Source organism: Calidris pugnax, unplaced genomic scaffold (assembly GCF_001431845.1).
Source record: "Calidris pugnax isolate Ruff unplaced genomic scaffold, ASM143184v1 scaffold209, whole genome shotgun sequence".
Classification (NCBI taxonomy): Eukaryota; Metazoa; Chordata; class Aves; order Charadriiformes; family Scolopacidae; genus Calidris; species Calidris pugnax.
This window is the reverse complement of record NW_015090978.1, coordinates 790,002-809,066: the sequence shown is the minus strand read 5'-3', so window position 1 is coordinate 809,066 and position 19,065 is coordinate 790,002. Positions and strand designations below refer to the sequence as shown.

At 37.1% G+C, this 19,065-nt stretch overlaps 1 protein-coding gene across 5 annotated transcripts in view; it reads left to right on the top strand.

Moving 5' to 3' along the window:
- CSNK1G3 (casein kinase 1, gamma 3) overlaps positions 1–19,065 on the top strand; it is a 77,754-nt gene that overhangs the window by 19,432 nt on the left and 39,257 nt on the right. For all 5 annotated transcript variants that reach the window (XM_014953444.1, XM_014953443.1, XM_014953441.1 and 2 more), the window contains exons 3-4: positions 1,720–1,760; positions 7,630–7,699. In XM_014953444.1, coding sequence (XP_014808930.1) covers positions 1,720–1,760; positions 7,630–7,699 — 111 coding nt within the window. The remainder of the gene's footprint in view (positions 1–1,719; positions 1,761–7,629; positions 7,700–19,065) is intronic.

The following is a 19,065-nucleotide window of genomic DNA, read 5'->3' as shown; positions in this document are numbered from 1 at the left end:
GTAGTTTGTACACCTGGGAAGAAAGAAGTGGCCAGACTTTTGTATTGGCTTGTGGATCAAATGGTAAATTTGCCATATGTAGCAAATGAGCATCTGATGTGCAACCATTTACTTGCAAAGGACTAAATTATTTTAAATTTTGGAGTTGTTACTCTTCTGAGTTACTGTTAAGATAAATTGATGGGGTAGTAAAAGAAATCTTGTTGCTGCTGCATGTGATTCATTACACAAAACCTGCTCTGTGCTTAGAATTAGGTCAACAGTGGTGTCAAATCTGCTGTCTTCCATATTTTAGAGGCAACTGTCTTGAATCACCACATGGAAAGTTCTGATGATTCTTCAGAATGTCCCTTATGATCTTTCTTCAGAAGGGTAAACCTTTCATTACTGCGTTTGGTTACTGGAACCCAATATTCAGTCACTTATCTGTAACTGGTTTTGTTAGGTAATCCAGTAGTTGATTTACATATCTAATAGACTGAGTGAGCAGGGTTCCTGCAAGAGTTTGGTCTTTTTTTTTAATGTCTTCTAGGTTGTAACAGAATGCAAAGATACGGAAACAAGTTTAAACAAAGTATACCTTTTGTTTAAAAATGTGACTTAATTATTTCTTATATTATTATCATTTATTTAAGATTCCTGAAATTTGACTGTAGTTCCTGGAATAGGTTTTGGAATTATCCATTATTTTGGTGGTCAGATTAGGGCATGCTGCCCATGCTGAGTCTGTCTTTATTATCATACAGCCTTCAAGTAAATTGCTTTTTGTAAAGTTGATCCCTTGAAAAACACATGATTTTAATACATCCTTTTCCAGCTTTGTAAGAGTATTTGTAAAAATAAGTATTGGAGTTGAGATGGTAATCGTTGACTATAAATATAACTGTCTTTGCAGGGAACCTTGATCTGGTGTTTTTCCCTGTTTGGTTTCTTTAACAAAACTGAGCTAAACATGGGAAATTCAGACCTGAATAATACTACAGAGAAAATAAAAGTAGGTTTGTCATTAAAATGAATACACACAAAACTCATCTGAAGACTGTAGAGAAACAAGAAGTATCAGAAGTGACAATTTTTCCTTTATCTGCAATTTTTATAGCATTACGTCTATAAAGCTTGCTTAGTATTTTCATCATTGCATACAATTTGAAGTAATGCTTGTTGAAATAAGCTTATCCAGTTAACAGAAGAACATTTAAAGCAGCAGATGCATTTTTTGGTGCAAATGGTGTAAGCATTTAGCTCAGTAATATTGTTGCCTTGTTTGTTCTGACTTTAAGCTTAGTCAATTACAGAATTCAGGAAAAAAAATACTAGTTAATTCTAACTTTAGTTAGTGTTTGGTGTTCTAAAACCATATAATAATTTTAAAATAAATTTTAAATAGTTTTTAGCAATAAATATGGAGAAATAAACTATCTCATTCCACTTACAGTAATTCACCAAATTTAAATATTTTCTAGAGTATAAAGTTTTGCAAACTTGGTGAAAGAGCTGAAACTGTCTTAGTGAACCTGCCACTTGTTATGCTATTCAAGAATCAAGTTGTTTTAAAAGTGTGGTATCAGACTAGTAAAGCCACATGTTTTTAAGATACTACCAGAACACCTAGCACTTTAGATCAAAAATGTTTCCATTACTTTCTTGAGGTTTAAATGGCCTTTTATTTGAACAGGAAAGCCAATGTCTCACATTCTTGTTTTTGTTCTTTTTTTCAAGGAAAAAATTTATACACAAATGAATATATGGCAATTAAGCTGGTAAGTTTGTTTATTTATTTATTTTTAAGGATTTGGAATGAGAAACTAATCGGAGCTTTCCTTTCATTTATAGTAGCTTGAATTCCTTATTTGAAATCCTTAATAGTCTTGTATGTTTTCAACTGACTAGATGAAAGCAGTTAGTGATAGATGTAATTATATGCTTCAGCTATATTGAGTAAAACCAGTGTTAATTGTGACTGTTGTCAGAGCTGAATGTTTGTTTGTGAGGTTGATGATAATTCACTGCTACTTCAAGGATATGCTCAGCAGTCTTTCTAGTAGATTTCTTTATTTTTGTGCAACAAGTAGATCAACACCAAATTTAATGTGAATCTGGCACTGACAATCTGGTTTGGTGGACATGTGTTTGCAATGATGTGTAACAATATTTCCTTTGCTTACAAACATGGTAAACTTGGATATTTTGTTAATATGTCATTGTTCTGCTTTTTCTGAATCTTTCATCAGAACTACTCAGTTTACTTCATGTTTTGCTTCTGCATAATTTTAACTTCTTGGTAAATGACTGGTTTTGTAACCAGAGCATTTCAAGATGAAATTTGGTTGTTCATTTTTTGTCATTGAAGGAATTTTAGGAGTCACATTAATTTCTTGTTGCCGCAGTAGGACAAAGTTTTTCATAGCATAATACGGTGAATTTCTAGTTCCATAATGTGGGAGATCAATTATGTATACAGAAACACATGGCTTTAGATGGGGATTCTAAAAATCATAGCAAATAAACATATTTTTCAGGAGTTTATTATGTGTATCACTATCCTTGCTTAGAAAAATACTTCAGTGGTAGTCACAGATTTAAAAACATGCAAATTATGGTTTGAAAGAGCAACATTGGATGCAGTTTTGAGGGTTGTTGTGTGTGTTATACCAGATCTAAGTTCATTTTGTTTTAAAATATCTTGAACTTACTCTACGTGTTTGCTAAAACTTGAAAATGGTCTGAGAATTCCTCTGGTTTAAAGGCTGTTTGCTCTAAAGAACATTCAGAAATAGTTTGCAATAAGTTTTTCCTAAGCACTAATTACTTGATAATTTAGAGTCAGAAAACTTAAACTGGTTACTGGGTTTTGGAAAAGCCATTTTTATTATATAAGTACCTACTAATAAACTCAGCTATTGTTTCAACCCATTTTAACTTTTAAAGATGCTGTTCAGTGGCAACTTCTATTTTGTTTCCAAATTACGCAATCATACAGCTGTTTATTTACAGTGGTGCAAAATCCTTCAAGTATCTTTATTCAATAACTTTGAAGTCATTAAAGAACCAGAGTAGTAAAGTTCGTCTGTAACTTACTCCTAGTGCTTAAAGAACTGAATATGTAGTTAACTTCTTGAATTTTCCTCTTACATTAGTGGTATAAAAAGCTATAGTGTCTTTGTAATAAACAACAGATGGAAGGAATCATAGTCAAAATCAGCATTGCAGCTTGCATCATCTTGTAGTGTAAATGCATTTATTAACAGGTAGAACTAGTAGGTTCTTTCAATACAGTTCTCATATTTTTAATATCTTTCAGTTCTTCTGAATGTTTTCAAATTGGAAGGGATTTGAGTCACAAGCTTCAGTCTTTTAAAAGCAGCTGCATCAAATTGCAGGGTTTAGTTGAAATTTGGTTTTTTGCTGTTTATTTCTCCTATTGGAGACGGTACCAGGACTTGGTAGGTTTGGTACAGTTTGGTAGGTTGCACTTTTTTGTAGTATGCTGTTCATTCCCTTCTAAAATGTAAGCCCAATAGTTTTTCCCTATTTCTGGCACTAATTCCTATTGTGTTTTGAGAGCACTTATTAGGCCTACACTCAATCTTTGTTTTGTTATCCTAAATGAGGCACTCTTAACTTACTCTGTTTTGCACCTGTTGTAGTTCTAATGTAGCCCTCCTGCATGGGTTTACCTGAATTATGTATGTATTGTAGCTTTAACAGTAACCTGTGGCAGGTACAGTTGTGGTAATCTCTCCTGTAGTGTCCTAAAATCAATTTGCATTCCTCATGGTAGCATTCCATTGGTGATGTACTGTTCTGTTGCCAGCAGCAAGACATCTCCTATGCCAGATGTTTTGTTATAAATGGTGGGTTTCTCTTGAGAGCATGAGTTATAATGGCTGCATTTATACAGCAGCTTGCAGGAGTGCTTCTGATGTTAAAAGTAAACGAATTTTATAACTACTGTTTTGATGTAAACCTTTCATTGTGGTGAATTAATATTTCCCTTGTGGACAAAATTACACAAGTATGTTTCTCTTAGTGATGCTTATGGTTACTTCAGAATTTATGTAAGGAAAATAGTTTAAATAGTTTTTCTGTGAGAGGCCTGAGGGTCATACAATGTATGCATTTTAATGTATAAAGTTGATATGTAAGTTCATATTTATCTGGTAAAATGACTACAGTTCCAGGGTCTTACTCTGACTTCTTTCATTATGGCCTGTTCTGGTTGGGCATATACTCAACTTTGAAAGGTAGAACAGATGTTTTTAGGAACTGGAATGAAACCCTTAGGAACTGGGCTTTATGAGCAGTGCATTTTTCAGTAGTGTTCGTATGTTTCTGCTGCTCTGTTAATACACAAACTGGTACATTGTGATCAGGTAGTTCTTCAACAATAAGCATGTGGTATACATGAACTGTACCTTTCCTGCTCACCTATAGATTTGTTGTTAGATTTACTTTTTTTTATTATATGATCCTCTACTTCCCTTAAATCTCCTATTCTATTTTCAGCTCTTCCCTTTCACAAATTTCCCCATTGCCCAAACTTACCTTCTCTGCAGGATTCTTAACCACTAACCAAGTATAAACTAAAGGAATTTCTGCTTGAGCTGTTCCTGGAAATAAGTCAATTTTTCTTTCTGTCTTTGTGTGAAACATAGCAAGTTATGAGGTAGTCACTGCTCATCTTAATTTGTAATCTTTAATTCAGTAATTCATTAGTTACTCAACTGTTAAGATTTTAGATCTTAAAATTTTAAGTGGGGTGTGTGGTGGAAGGAAGTTGCTGTTGGTTCCAGGGCTGAAATGTTTATTCCTTCTTTTTAAAAGAATTATTGCAGTCTAGAATGATAGCATTTCTGAACCTCTCTAGAAGGCTATAGTAAATGCAAATCAAGTCAAACTGTGTAATAGACAAACTTAGAAGAACCTCTCTGAACTAAGGAGCTGTTGTTTCTGCTGCTCAGGTAACTAGTGCTTAATAAACTGCACATTAATTCTTTGATGGCAGCAACACCTTGAGTCCCTCATGAAGAGAAGCAAATGCTCTTTTGCAGGGGAAATAAGCTATCTATGATTTAATATAGAAGCTTTGAAATAGACTTGAATCTGAAAGTGGTAGAGTGAAGGCCATTTACAGAGCACTGCAGAAATCCTGGAACAGTTCTTCCAGGATACTTTAGTGAAGACGTGAGTTTTTTGAAAGTAAACAAAATACATTAACTTCCTCTGGTAAGAGGAGAAGTTAGCTTCAGAGTCCTCTGGGAATAACACAATATTTGAACAGTTATGTGTTCCCAAGCTTATTTTTAGATGCTGAATGTACCAAACTACTAATGAAAATAGGAAGAACTATGATTTGCCATTTCTGTTTTTTTTCTTGAACATGCTTTTTAGACTTATTCATTAAAATATATTTAGTGATGTATTCTTCAGTCTTATGTTATGGTGGAGGATTATGTTTAACATACCTGTATCTTGATTTATCCTTATCTATCTGTCTTTTCTCATTAATCAGTGGTTTACTGCATACTGCAAAGTGGAGTGTGTAGGAAGAAAACAAATTTTATGTGAAGAGCTCATTGTGCTTGCCCCCTCACAACTATGGTTGAACAAAAGATTATTTCTTTTGTATGTTTGGAGTTACTGAACAGTCAGGAAGATATCTAAGGCTCTTTACAAAAATAAGTCAATTCCAGAAAGCTGTCAGCCAATAAATGGAATATAAATACATATTACCACTTTTTTGTCACTGTTACTGGAGAGAGTAAAAGTATTTAATTGTCTGTCTGCCACACAGTGTTTAACTTCAGTCTTTGACTCGTGTGCAGTTGTCAAGTAGACTTGTTTGACTGTTTAAGAACATTCTGCTTTCTGGAGGCCTGTCAGAACTGTTTCCTGCTGATGACTGGAACAATCAGCATTAATTTCTAAAAGTGTACATGTGTATGTCAAAAATTAGAAGCTGTTTCTTTCTACTAGGAGAATTTTTTGGGGGTCTAAGTAAATTTAATACATACAAGCTATTTTTCATCCTTACTATGGGAGCATCTTACAACCTTGAGTGGTGATCGAGTTTTTAATGTACAATTAAGGCAAAATTGTATAATTGAATAAAATCAAAGTGCTCATCAGCCAGTGTCTTTTCTTAGTATTATTCAGCATATGTGCAGAGTTTGATGGAATAAAATATTTTCTTCTTAGCAGGCAGAATTTCAAGCTTTAATTTGAGACTATGTAGAGAGGGGTATGTTTTGTAACTAACAGACTTGTATAATAATACTGCAGGCAATAGTATTAGTAGCTAAATTTGTGTGGTTTTGTAAAAGATTAAAATGTTTCAGTAACGTGCTTCATAGTGGATTTACTTACACTTCTGAAACCTGAGTACTGAAGTTTGATAGGTGCACTGATTTGCAAAATCAAATGCATAAATATACCTTGACAGTTTTTTGTGGTTGGACTGGCCACTGAGATGGACAACAGGGACTTTGGCTGTAGCAGTAGCTGCAATTTGAAACATCTGGGTGCTGGGGGAAGATGAGTTGAGGAAGAGAACTAAGTTTCTCGTGATTGCACATTGGCTTATGGTTTCTATAGCCTGGATGTGCCACTGGGAAACAACACAGGTTGATAAACTGTTAGTTTATGAAGGAGATAGTGTGAGGGAAGAGGTAAACACTTTTACCAAACTTTTCCTGAAAATTTATGTCCAGCAGTATTTGTTATTGCTGATAAGTGTATTAACAGTCTTACAAATTACATGCTACGAATCTAGTAGGAGCAATCAGAGTAGAAATACTGCACAGTTAATGTCCAGTTTATCACTGATGCATTGGAAGATGTACATACTGCAAGAAACTGAGCATAAAGACACTGTAGGAAGTTGCTTTAAGAATCTTAAGATAAAGTTCCTTTACTTTGTAAAGGGAAATACACAGGAAGTTAGGACTTTCATTTAGGCTGCTTTTGTGTTCCTGTGCTTGATCTCATGTCACTATTCTATGAAACCATGCCACATTAGGGTGTACAACACAGAACTAAGATGTCATTAACTTACGTACGTTATGTTGGGAAAAGAAAGGTTTGAACTACAAACTTACTCTAGTGTCCTTTTGTTTCTAATTTATAGCTTAGAATGATGCTATTTAATTTCTGCTAAGTTCTTAACGATTTGGTGGAAAGATATGGTATCTTTTTGTCAAGATTCTAGGATAAAACTTCTTTTTGTAAAGATACATTTATTGTGTATAACTAGAGTGTGGATAGCCTTTTCAACCTGTTAAACTGCCTATCAATGCCATTTTTTGATAGCTGCAAGACACATCATCCATATGCTTTGGGGAGACGAAGTATTTTTTAGCTATTCCATTGTGGGTCTGTGATTGGGTTTTCCTGTTCAACCGCAGTCCCATGGAGCAATACAAGATGCAAATGACCCAATATGCTCTAGTCTCACCTGAGAGGTTTACGTTTCTTAGTTTCTGATTACCAGTCATTTCAGAAGAAATATTCAAACTTTCCATGTGGCCTAGAAGCAGTAGGGTTCACTTGACTGGTGATAAATTAGTGTATTAGTTTTTAGGCTTTGGCAGAGAGGCTTTATTTTAAATGTTGTTTTTGTTTTTAAATCAGGAGCCAATGAAGTCGAGAGCACCACAGCTACATTTGGAATACAGATTCTACAAGCAGCTAGGATCTGGAGGTAAAAAGCAGTGTCATGCATTTTCTGTGATGTAATTCAGGATCAATTTTTCACAGAACTTTTCCGATTTAGGGGTATAAATCTAATAAATTGTCCCTGTTATTTAAAGCAGAAAAAAGTCCCATGAGTCAGTGGATTAATGTATAAATTTTTCTACTATTGTAAGACTTTTTATTCTGCTCTTAAAGTGTCTATGAAATCCTGAGTTACTACTAAATCCTATTTAGTAGTCTTAAGTATCACAGAATTTGTGTGCATATGGGTATATCTTAAAGTAAGCACTTAGAGTATTCCCAGTGTGTTCTCTTTCAATAAACACTATAAATGACCAAACTGCTACCCTACTACTCGCATATTTTTATTTAAAGTTGCTATGATATTTAAATACCTTCAGTTTCAGTTTTATTTCACAGCATATATTGCTCCTTACTAGTTTTAATACTAGTTTAAATACTTCTAAAAAAGTTTAAGTGCAGTTTAAGATTTTAATTTCTCATTTGACACCGCCTGGTGCTTTTATAGTCAGAAATCCTCTTATGATTGTCCCCTCATAAAAGGGGACCTTTTGCTTTTGTACATGAGCAATACCTAAAAATTCTCGTGTATTTTCATGCCCTTCACAAAACTGTATATCGTCAGTGAGATGTGAAGCTTTTTAAACTAAGAAGTATAAATCTTCCTTAAATCAGTTATACCCTAGGAAGAATTATCAGGATACCTTTTCCTTGATAATGTTCCTTTTATTCGTAGAAAAATTTTTCTTAGGTGATAGCTACTTTTTCAATTTTTTAGTAATGCAGGAGTTTATTGTATAAAATGGACTTCTAATAGTTGCTTTTTACGTGCACGCTTGTTTGGTTTTGTTTTTTATCAAAGACAGCTTGGATTTTGTAATGGTAATTTTAGTTATGTTTAAACTACAATAAAATACTATTTAAGCTGAGAGGTCATCTCTGAAAGTCAGGGAATATGAAATGAACAGGCCTATACCACTTTCATTTTGTGGCTTTGAATGTTTGTGCTACGATGAATTTTAATACTTTTTAAACACTATTTGCACATTCAAAAATTTAGGATCATGTTGTGCATCAAAAACTTATTGATGCACAGACTGGATAACGTTTCCCTAGTCAGGTAGCTTTCAAAATTTTGTGCTGCTCTTTAGAGACTCTCTCCAGGTAAACATACTTTCCAATAATTTTAATCCATATAGAACTTGTTTTTAATGGTGTATTAAGAATGGTCTGCAACCAGGAGAGGTAATTCTTAGCAAGATATGACATTTTCCATCTCTGAACAGGAATAGACAAGTTGTAGAATGTCTAGTCAAAATGTTGAGTCTTACATGCTTGCTAATTGGAGAAATTCATCAGGGTGTATCTATTTTTTTGTAAGTAGTTGTAAATTGTCACCATGCACTAGACTGGCATTGTGAAATAGATAAGTAGAAAGCAGAGATCTCAATTGCTTAACTGCTGAGATATAGCAACTGCCAAATGAGGGATAGAACCCGGTTGTGAAAACCAAGGTGTAACTATCTGAAGTAGCAAAGGAGCTGTGTAATGGAGCTGGAATAAAGCTGTAATTACTAGCTTAGACTGCAGAAAAAAAAAAGACTACTTCTCAGAGGTAGGAACTGTTATGGAGGTATTTATTGGGAAAAATGTCTTGGAAAATGCAACTTTGTTTACCTTTTTTTTTACTGAATAAGGTTGGGGGACTGTGTTTAATGTAAGAATGTAGGCAAGTCAAATTTAGTCTGCTTTACTTATGATATTCTGTCTTTGTAATGCTTTTTGTTGCTTGCAACAACTTAATCACTTTGTTGCCTCATTGAATTACTGTAAGGGAAAACAATCTCTCTGATTCTTTGCATGAAGGTGAGGAGACCTTTGGGATGAAAACAAGAAAAAGCTGAAGATTTACTAGCCATCTTCAATATTTATGAAGAACTTTGTTATAGACTTCCTATTTTCCAAGTAACCATCTTCTATTCCAAAATGAAAGCCTCTGCCAGCAGGCATACAACCCTGTAAGCTCCTTTTTGAATCTTGTCTGACTTAGGCACCCAGCTTGAGGCTCATCTTAATGGGTTTTGCGGGAAAGACTCATCATGAAGAAAGTAATAATTATGCTCCCATCTTCTGAGAGGGAAGTTAACAGAAATAATGCTGCTTTCCTTGTCTGTCTGCAGCACTCTCCCTATCTCATCCTTGCAGGAGTTGGGCCCTCAATCCCAGAAGTCACGTAGCCTGATTATTTTAGAAAAAAGTTGCAGAATTACTTATGTCCTCTTGTAGTGTGAGGCAATTTGCTTTACCTTGCTGATTCTTTGTGACATATGTGTTTACTGCCAATTGTAACTTTAAGAAATTTTGTCACATGAACAGTTGGAAAAGAGTGGTAAAAAGCTGTTGTACCAAGTGATAAAATCAGGAAGCAGATAATCCTTCCTACACAGAAGACGGTAAAAATCTTATGCCAGGCCTATCCATATAGATAGTGTTGCTTTATGGGCAGTGGTTGTACTTCAGTCAGAGTAAATTGAAGGTGCAAGTGGTAGACGCATCCATTGTAGGATGTATAAAAATAGCTGTGATTGCTGGAAGAAATTTGAAGTATAGTAATTTTGAGCAGATAAGAGGTTTCTCTGGTAAGTAATTACTCACTGTACTAGCAGTTCCAGTTGTCTGGAGCATGCTGGCTTCTAAGCTTCTAAAATTCCATGTTTGCAGGCTTTATTAATAATGATGAAGTAGTCTTTCCTTAGCTGTTTTTGTTTATTCAGACAAAACTTCTTGTAATTTGGCTGATAGCTTTATACATGTGTGGATGGCTTATTTTGCATCTAATTGTATTAGACAGCCTTTCCACTTGTTCTCCTCGAGTACAGATGCATACATGTGTATTAATAACAAGTGACTACTGAAAAATAATTTCAGAAGCAATTAGTGAAAAGTGAATACTACTCCTTTTCTTTCCTAATTTTGTAATCAGTGCCATTATTTACTATTCACAACTTCATTTTTCACAAATAAGAACAAGTAATTCCACAGGTTATGCTACAAACAGACTTGCACTTAGTGTGAAATAACCTGAAGTTTAAGAGATAAAAACCTGTAGCCCCTGTGAAATCCTATTTTATTTGGGAGTGTCATGGGGAGGAGGGAGAGGCATTAACATGTGAATGAATAGTTCTGGAAGAAAATGAGGTTATTTTTCTGAAATAACATCCTAAAAGCAAGTTAAGAAAATGTTACTGGGCAACAGATTATTTTACCTTCTAATCCTTTTTAACAGAGCATCTTAGTACTACTTCTGATATTGAGCGCCCTTAATGGAAGGAGTAGCATTTTGAAATTGTATGTGTTCACTGTATTCCCTTATCTCCGTCAACTATTTGTCTACTTATTAAAAATGGATTTTGTAAGATTAAGTTTCTTTTTTTTGTAATGACCTTGAGACTTAGAAAATCATGCTCTATGCTTAATTTAAAACTTGTTAAAAGCACTTAAACTGAATCAATAAGGTATCTCTTGACTGTTCATATGCACTGTTAATCTGTGTACCGATGACTGCTGTTTTTATTGCAAGTTATTTGGGGGGGAAGCTGACAGTTTGGAGTTCCGTTGCTGCTGATACACTTTAACAGGGAGGTTGAAGTACTCGATTATTTATGTGAATATACTAATATTTACCTTTAACTGAATGAATGAGGGTGATCATTGCAAATTTATTTTTAAGTATAGTCCAACAAAAACTATAGGAAGTGGTACTGGCAACTTTTCTTATTTTGTGCCACTCCTTTCTAGCATTTGGCTTAAGGAAATGTACAGAATTTTCTTAATTTATATTTAAAGTATTTTTTTTTGCCTATAATAAGTGCAAGAGATCTATTAAGAATAGGTGTATATGTTAATGTTTGAGAAACAATAATTACTGACCATAAGAATCCTGGTGGTGTACAAAAGTTTGAACTAATTTTGGAATATAACATCACACAAAAATTTCAGAGATTAATCAGTGTTTTTGTATTAAATACAATAGATACCTGTAACTGTAAAGGAGGCTTGATGGAACAGTTCACAGAACTGAATTAAAGAATAAGGCCAGGAATGGCTTGAAGGTTTGCTTACCTAAGTATGACTTAGCAAATGTAGCCTGACTGACCACAAAGAGGGGCCTGCAACCCCTGCAGAGCTACAAGTAACAAGACAGGAAGGCTGGCACATAGGCAACAGTCATGAGGCCAGCACAATGTTATCTTATCTGTGACAAATGGAGAATTCCAAGAAGGAGGTAGCGTATGGTAATGAATTACTGGAAACTAACGAATATGTTAAAACACCTTACATGAATATGTATGTATGCATATATGTTGTCAAACCAACTCCGTCTGGCACGCACATTTGGAGGAGCGATCCCCTGTGCGTCCAGTGCTGCAATAAAGAATACCTGCTTAATAGTCATCCCGGCTATTGAGTCCTGATTTCGTCTTTCACGGCATCAGAACATTGTGAATGTTAGATAAATGGATATTTGATTTAATAAGGCTTACAATAAAAATGCATTTCTAATTCGAGTGAAGGGCCTAGAAGACAAATCATACGAAGAGCGGCTGAAGGAGCTGGGGCTGTTTAGTATGAGGAAGAGGAGGCTGAGGGGAGACCTCATCACTCTCTACAACTACTTGAAAGGACACTGTAGAGAGGTTGGTGCTGGTCTCTTCTCACAGGTAATTAACAATAGAACGAGAGGGAACGGCTTCAAGCTCCAACAGGGTAGGTTTAGATTGAACATTAGGAAGGAATTTTTCACTGAAAGAGTGGTCGGGCATTGGAACAGGCTGCCCAGGGAGGGGGTTGAGTCACTGTCCCTGGATGTGCTTAAGAGCCGTTTAGATGTGGTGTTGGGGGATATGGTGTAGGGGAGGACTTTGTAGAGTAGGGTAGATGGTTGGACTCGATGATCCCAAGGGTCTCTTCCAACCTCAATGATTCTATGATTCTATGAATACAAAGAACTAGTTATATCTATTTAAATGGAAAAATGTTACTGTTGTACTATTTCTTGTACTTGCAAACATGCTTATGTTTGTAAATAAGAAGTGTTCTCCAAGTGATATGGTGCATGCCTCCAACATGGCATTTTAGCAGTACTGACATTGTATTGCTTACATACTGCTTCATTCCATGTTTAGAGGTTTACACAGATGATCATGGTTTCAGTAGCCATGAAGTGCTACATTTCTGGAGATTGTATTGCCTTCTGTGTATGCTGCTTTAATTCAAGTCAAAAACCGTATCTGGCACTATCCTCAATTTTGTAATCACTTACCTCCAGAGGATTCAGGCCACGTTCTGTAGTCTTAGTAGGGAATACTTGTGGCAGATTGTTGAATTGAATCCTTGAGTACCAGTATGGATGTGCCATGGAAGATGGCTGCTACTACAGATGTTTGGCCTACTCAGTTTAGGGTATTTTGCTTGTGGCACATATGAAGATTAACACTGCACAAAAAAGGCAGTGGGGTATAGGAAGCTGAATGTGTAACAGCTTGTTCTGCAAGTGCTGTCCTGTGTATTTTACTGGCATTTATGGATCTGATCTAACAGGCAACATAAGCAATAAGATATAATTCACATCAGTAGGTGTGTTTTTTGACTGGCTTAGGGGAAACTCTAAAAGGAAACTGATGTTACAGGACACTGAAAAGCTGCCTTCTTGCTTTAAAAAAATTAGATCCTATTTTACAGAGATATTTGGCCAAGCTATGGCTCAAAATTAAGTCAGTGATAGATTGGGAACATAAGGTTAAATACAAGTGGTATTACCATTGACTTGTGTGTTTGATATTTGTTTGACTGGCAGCCTCTGCCGCTTGTTTATCAAATTATTGGTGTTTTTCTAAATGAGGACACCTGCAATAATTGAGGCTACTATGTATTATCTGTGTTAAAGCAAGTAGCTGGAAATTTTGCTTTAAGATACAGATCTGTGTTCATACCAGTCATTATGTCTATTGCATTATGTAATTGCAGTGAATAGTATTTAACCTCAGGCTTAAATAAGGTTTGATGCTGAAGTTCTTTAAAAAGATAGCAGCCAAGGTGGATAACAGTCATGAGCTAGTGTGGTGGGTTGACCCTGGCTGGACATTAGGTGCCCACCAAAGCCATTTTATCACTTCTCTGCTCAGCAGGACGGGGAGAGAAATAAAACAAAAGGCTTCTGAGTCAAAATAAGGACAGGGAGATCACTCACCAGTTTTTGGTGGGCAAAAAAGACTTGACTTGGGGGAAAATTAATTCTTTATTGCCAATCAAATCAGGGTAGTAAATGGGAAAATGAAAACTAAATTTTAAAACATACACACAAACTTTCTCCCTCCCTCTCCATCTGTCTGTCTCCCCTGCCCCCTTCTTTCTGGGCTCAGCTTTACTCCTGATTTTCTCTGCCTCTTCCTGTGTAAGTGGCGCAGGCGAATGAGGAATGGGGGTTGTGGTCAATTCATCACACATTGTCTCTGCTGCTCCTTCCTCTTCAGGGGGATGACTCCTCACATTCTTCCGTTGCTCCAGGGTGGGGTCCCTCCCACAGGAGACAGTTCCCCACAGACTTCTTCAATGTGAGTCCCTAGCACAGGTTGTAGTTCTTAAAATCAGAATTTTTATGGTTGGAAGAGACCTTTAGGATCATCAAGCCCAACTGTTAACCTAGCACTGCCAAGTCCACCAATAAACCATGTCCCTCAGCACCATATACATGTATTTTAAATACCTCCAGGGATGGTTACTCAGCCACTTCCCTGGGCAGCCTGTTCCAATGCTGAATAATGCTTTCAGTGAAGAAATGTATCCTGATATCCAATGTAAACCTCTCCTGGAGCAACTTGAGGCCATTTCTTCTTGTCCTGTCACCTGTTACTTGGGAGACCCAATCCTACCTCCTTACAGCCTCCTTTCAGGTAGTTGTAGAGAGTGGTAAGGTCTCCCCTCAGGCTTCTTCTCTCAGGAGAACAACCCCAGTTCCCTCAGCTGCTCCTTATAAGACTTGTGCTCGAGATGCCTCACTAGCTTCGTTGCTCTTTGTTTCTGAACGTGCTCCAGCACCTCAATGTCTTCCTTGTAGTGATGGGCCCAAAACTGGACTCAGTAGTTGAGGTGCAGTCTCACTGATGCCAAGCACAGGGAGACAATCACTTCCCTAGTCCTGTTGGCCACACTATTTCTGATACAGGCTAAGATGCTGTTGGCTGTCTTGGCCAGCTGGGCACACTGCTGACTCATATTCATCTGGCTGTTGACCAACACCCCGCAGGTCTTTTTCCACCAGGCAGATCTCCAGCCACTCTTCCCCAAGCGCTGCATAGGGTTGTTGTGCCCAAGTGTAGGACCCAGTTCTGGGCCTTATTGAACCTTATACCATTGACCCATCAATCCAGCCTGTCCAGATCCCTCTGAGCCTTCCTACTCTCCAGCAGATCAACACTCCTGCCCAACTTGGTGTCATCTGCACACTTACTGAGGGTGCACTCAATCTCCTTGTCCAGATCATTGACAAAAACACTAAACAGAACAGGCCTCAGTACTGATCTCTGTGGAACACCACTTCTGACCAGTTCCCAACTGGATTTAATTCCATTCTTAATTCTCCATTCCAGCAGTTCATTCTTCATGAACTGCTGCTGTGTGGGTCCCCTGCGGTGTCAGAAGTCCTGCCAGCAAACCTGCTCCAGTGTGGGCTCCTCTTTCCACAGGGCCACAGGTCCTGCCAGGAGCCTGCTCCAACTATGACTTCCCACGAGTGTACAGACTTCTTTGGGTGCATCCATATGGTCCAGTATGGGGTCCTCCATGGGCTGCAGGTGGATGTCTGCTCCACTGTGGACCTTTATAGGCTTCAGGAGGACAGCCTGCCTCACCATAGTCTTCACCACAGAGGAAGAGGCACAGAGGAATCTCTGCTGCGGTGCCTGGAGCACCTCCTCCCTTTCTTCACTGACCTTGGTGTCTGCAGAGATGTTTCTCTTGCATATTGTCACTCCTCTCTCCTAGTGGCTGTTGCACAGCAGTTCTTCCTCTTCTTGATTGTTCTCAAAAGGTGCTACCATTGTTGCTGATGGGCTTGACCTTGGCCAGCAGCAGCTCTATCTTGGAACCATCTGGCATTGGCTGTATTGGACATAAGGGAAGTTTATAGCAGCTCCTCACGGAAGCCACCCTTGTAGCCCCCTGCTACTAAAACCTTGCTATGCAAACCCAATACAACTAGAAGTAACTTCTAATAGATTTTCTTTATTGTAAAGATGTTTGACAGATACAGTTCTAATCTACCAATAATATTTTCTTTATTATAATGTTTTTATTTTGTCATTGTCACAAAGGAACTCAGACCTTGTCAGCTTTGAAAACTTTCTGGACATCATGTATGTAAACATGGTGGACTAAAGCATTTGAGTGGTAAACCATCCTTGACAGATGACAGAAGTGGTTCTGTTAATAGTGACTTGCTAATAGAAAGATACTGGAGAGACTGCAGTGTATACAGTTACGGACAAATGACTAACTGAAGGATATGTGCCCCATATTTAATATTTTGATGATTATTTTGATGGTGCACAATTTTTATTACAGGATGATAACTTATACGGAATACTTAGTGGATTTTTATTGATCTGATAAACACAAAGTGGTAGTCTTCTAATTAGCTTTTCAAGAAATTCTCATTGAAAATAAGCTTGTACAATGAGTAGGAGAATTATGAGCTTTGCTGGTTTCTTGTTTGCTTGTGCTAGCATTAGTAGCCTTATCTTCAATGTGTGATTCCTTCATAGAAATCATTTTAAGCTGTTTGTTTTGTGAGGGGTAGTTTAGGGAAAACTAGACAATATAATCCATAAATCTACTTACCTGGGCACATGTCAACTGCAATAACCCAAAAGTAAGCGAGCAAATGAGTACAATACTGTCATCTCCGCATTCCCACTCTTCTGCCAGGATCTCTCCTGTGCGTACCATATGTGACACAACCATCTTGACTGAAGGCTCCAGTGTCAAGCTGTACATTTAATTTTAGTAAAGCTTAGTTTGTTATTTTTAGATAAAATATAAATAAAAGTTCTCATATCTTTTCCAGCCCACCAGTGGATAGTCTTGTGAGCTTTCTGTGTGTGTGCACTCTATTTTGGAGACCACTGGTGTACAACGGCGATGTTTTAGATGACTAATGAAAATTAACTAACTCCCTGTGCTGGATGTATACTTAACAGTTGTTGTGGTGCTTTCATCATATGATGTGGTAGAATAAAAAGTTAAAGGGTTTTTTGACATGTTGTATAAACACAATTCTGAAATGGGCAACTCTGCCTACAAATCCGACAAAGTCACAAATTCCTTTCTAAAATGTTTCCTCTTTTACTAGCATGTAGTCATGCAAATGTAGTCATGCAAGTAGACAAAGTCCAGACATCTTCTGGTTTCTATATTTTTGAAGGGTGTTAAATACTTTAAAATGTTATAGAGAGACACAGAACAGATGCAGTGGTAATAGAGGAGACTAACATCTCTTGAGAATATTTTGGAATTAAAGTCTTTAAACATGCAAACACAAGAACAGAAATTCTCAGAATGTCTCACGCCATTGCAGGTGGCACTCTCTCTTCCAAATTCACAGTATTTTTTTCTTTTTACATACTCAGGTGTTTTTTTCTTTTTGGACTTATGTTTCTGTACATATGTTGGCTATCTTAATTTAAAATATTTAAAAAGAAAATGGAAGCTATGTTCTTCAGAGAATTGAACAGTTAAACTGTATTTTTAGGGGTTATATTTTCATTATTCTCATTGTCGGAAAAGAGATTAGTGAAAATGCTCTTTAAAAAGGCTGAATTCATTTGCTTTTGGTTTTGCTAAAACAGTTTTTTTCACCCGAAGCTGTCATGGGCACAACTGCAAATCTGTGCCCTGAGTATAAGTAGTACTACAGTAAAGTATGAAAAACTTGATGTACCTCAAAAAACCACCCAGAGTTAGGGATGTTTTCATTTTTTAATTTTTATTTGATCTGCAGAGAAGGAAGGCAAAAACCAGTGTTTCATTAGGGTATTCTGAAAATAGATTTAACGGTTCTGTATAGTACAGTATTGTAACAATAAATGCAATAGGAAAAGTTCCCATGAAAGGAAAAATATGTTTTCAGAGTGTTGAATATTTAGAGTAAATGAGACACAGAGGATATGTACTGAAGAGCAAAAAAAAATCTGGAATGACTAGCTTCCATAAGTGAACAAAACTTATTCTGTTGAATGAGGAAGAGATCCTGTACATATGAGGAAGTGCAGGATGAATAGAGGCAGTAATATCAACTTACTTTTAGTTGTATAGTTACACAATAGATGTGTACAAAAGGGCAACAGTAAAATTGGATTATAAGGATTTAAATGTTTGTTTTCACACTTCTGGATTACCTGGCTTCTTAAGGCAGGTGTTTAAATAAAGTCCAGAAATGCAGAATATTTTTTGGATTAATTTTGGAATATGTGTGCTGTTCATCTTATTGATGAAGTGAAGATTTATGAACATGAGGACAGAACGTGGCATTGTTGGTGTCTTGATTGTAAATACAGTGCTTGAGAATATTAAAGAACACTTCTAGTGTTTTGATGTCTGCATTTATTTTCACTGAATTTTCACTGAATTTCTAGAGTTGGAAGGGACCATAGAGATCATCTAGTCCAACTCCCCTGCCGAAGCAGGATTGCCTAGAGCTTGTCAGAGCATGTTACTCAGGACTGCATCCAGGCGGGTCTTGAAAATCTCCAAAGAAGGGGACTCCACAACCTCCCTGGGCAGCCTGTTCCAGGGTTCCGTCACCCTCACCATGAAGAAGTTTCTCCTCATATTTGAGTGGAACCTCTTATGTTCCAACTTGTGCCCGTTGCCCCTCGTCCTCTCACTGGGAACCACTGAAAAGAGTCTGGCTCCCTCCTCCTTCAACCCTCCCTTGAGATACTTGTAGGCGTTGATAAGGTCTCCCCTCAGCCTTCTCTTCTCCAGACTAAAGAGTCCCAGCTCTCTCAGTCTCTCCTCATAAGGGAGATGCTCCAATCCTTGAATCATCTTTGTTGCCCTTCGCTGGACTCTTTCTAGTAGTTCCCTGTCCCTCTTGAACTGGGGAGCCCAGAACTGGACACAGTACTCCAGTTGTGGCCTCACCAGTGCAGAGTAGAGGGGGAGAATGACTTCCCTTGACCTGCTGGCTACACTCTTCCCTATACAACCCAAGATACCATTGGCCTTCCTGGCCGCAAGAGCACACTGTTTACTCATTGTCATTTTACTGTCCACCAGGACCCCTAGATCTTT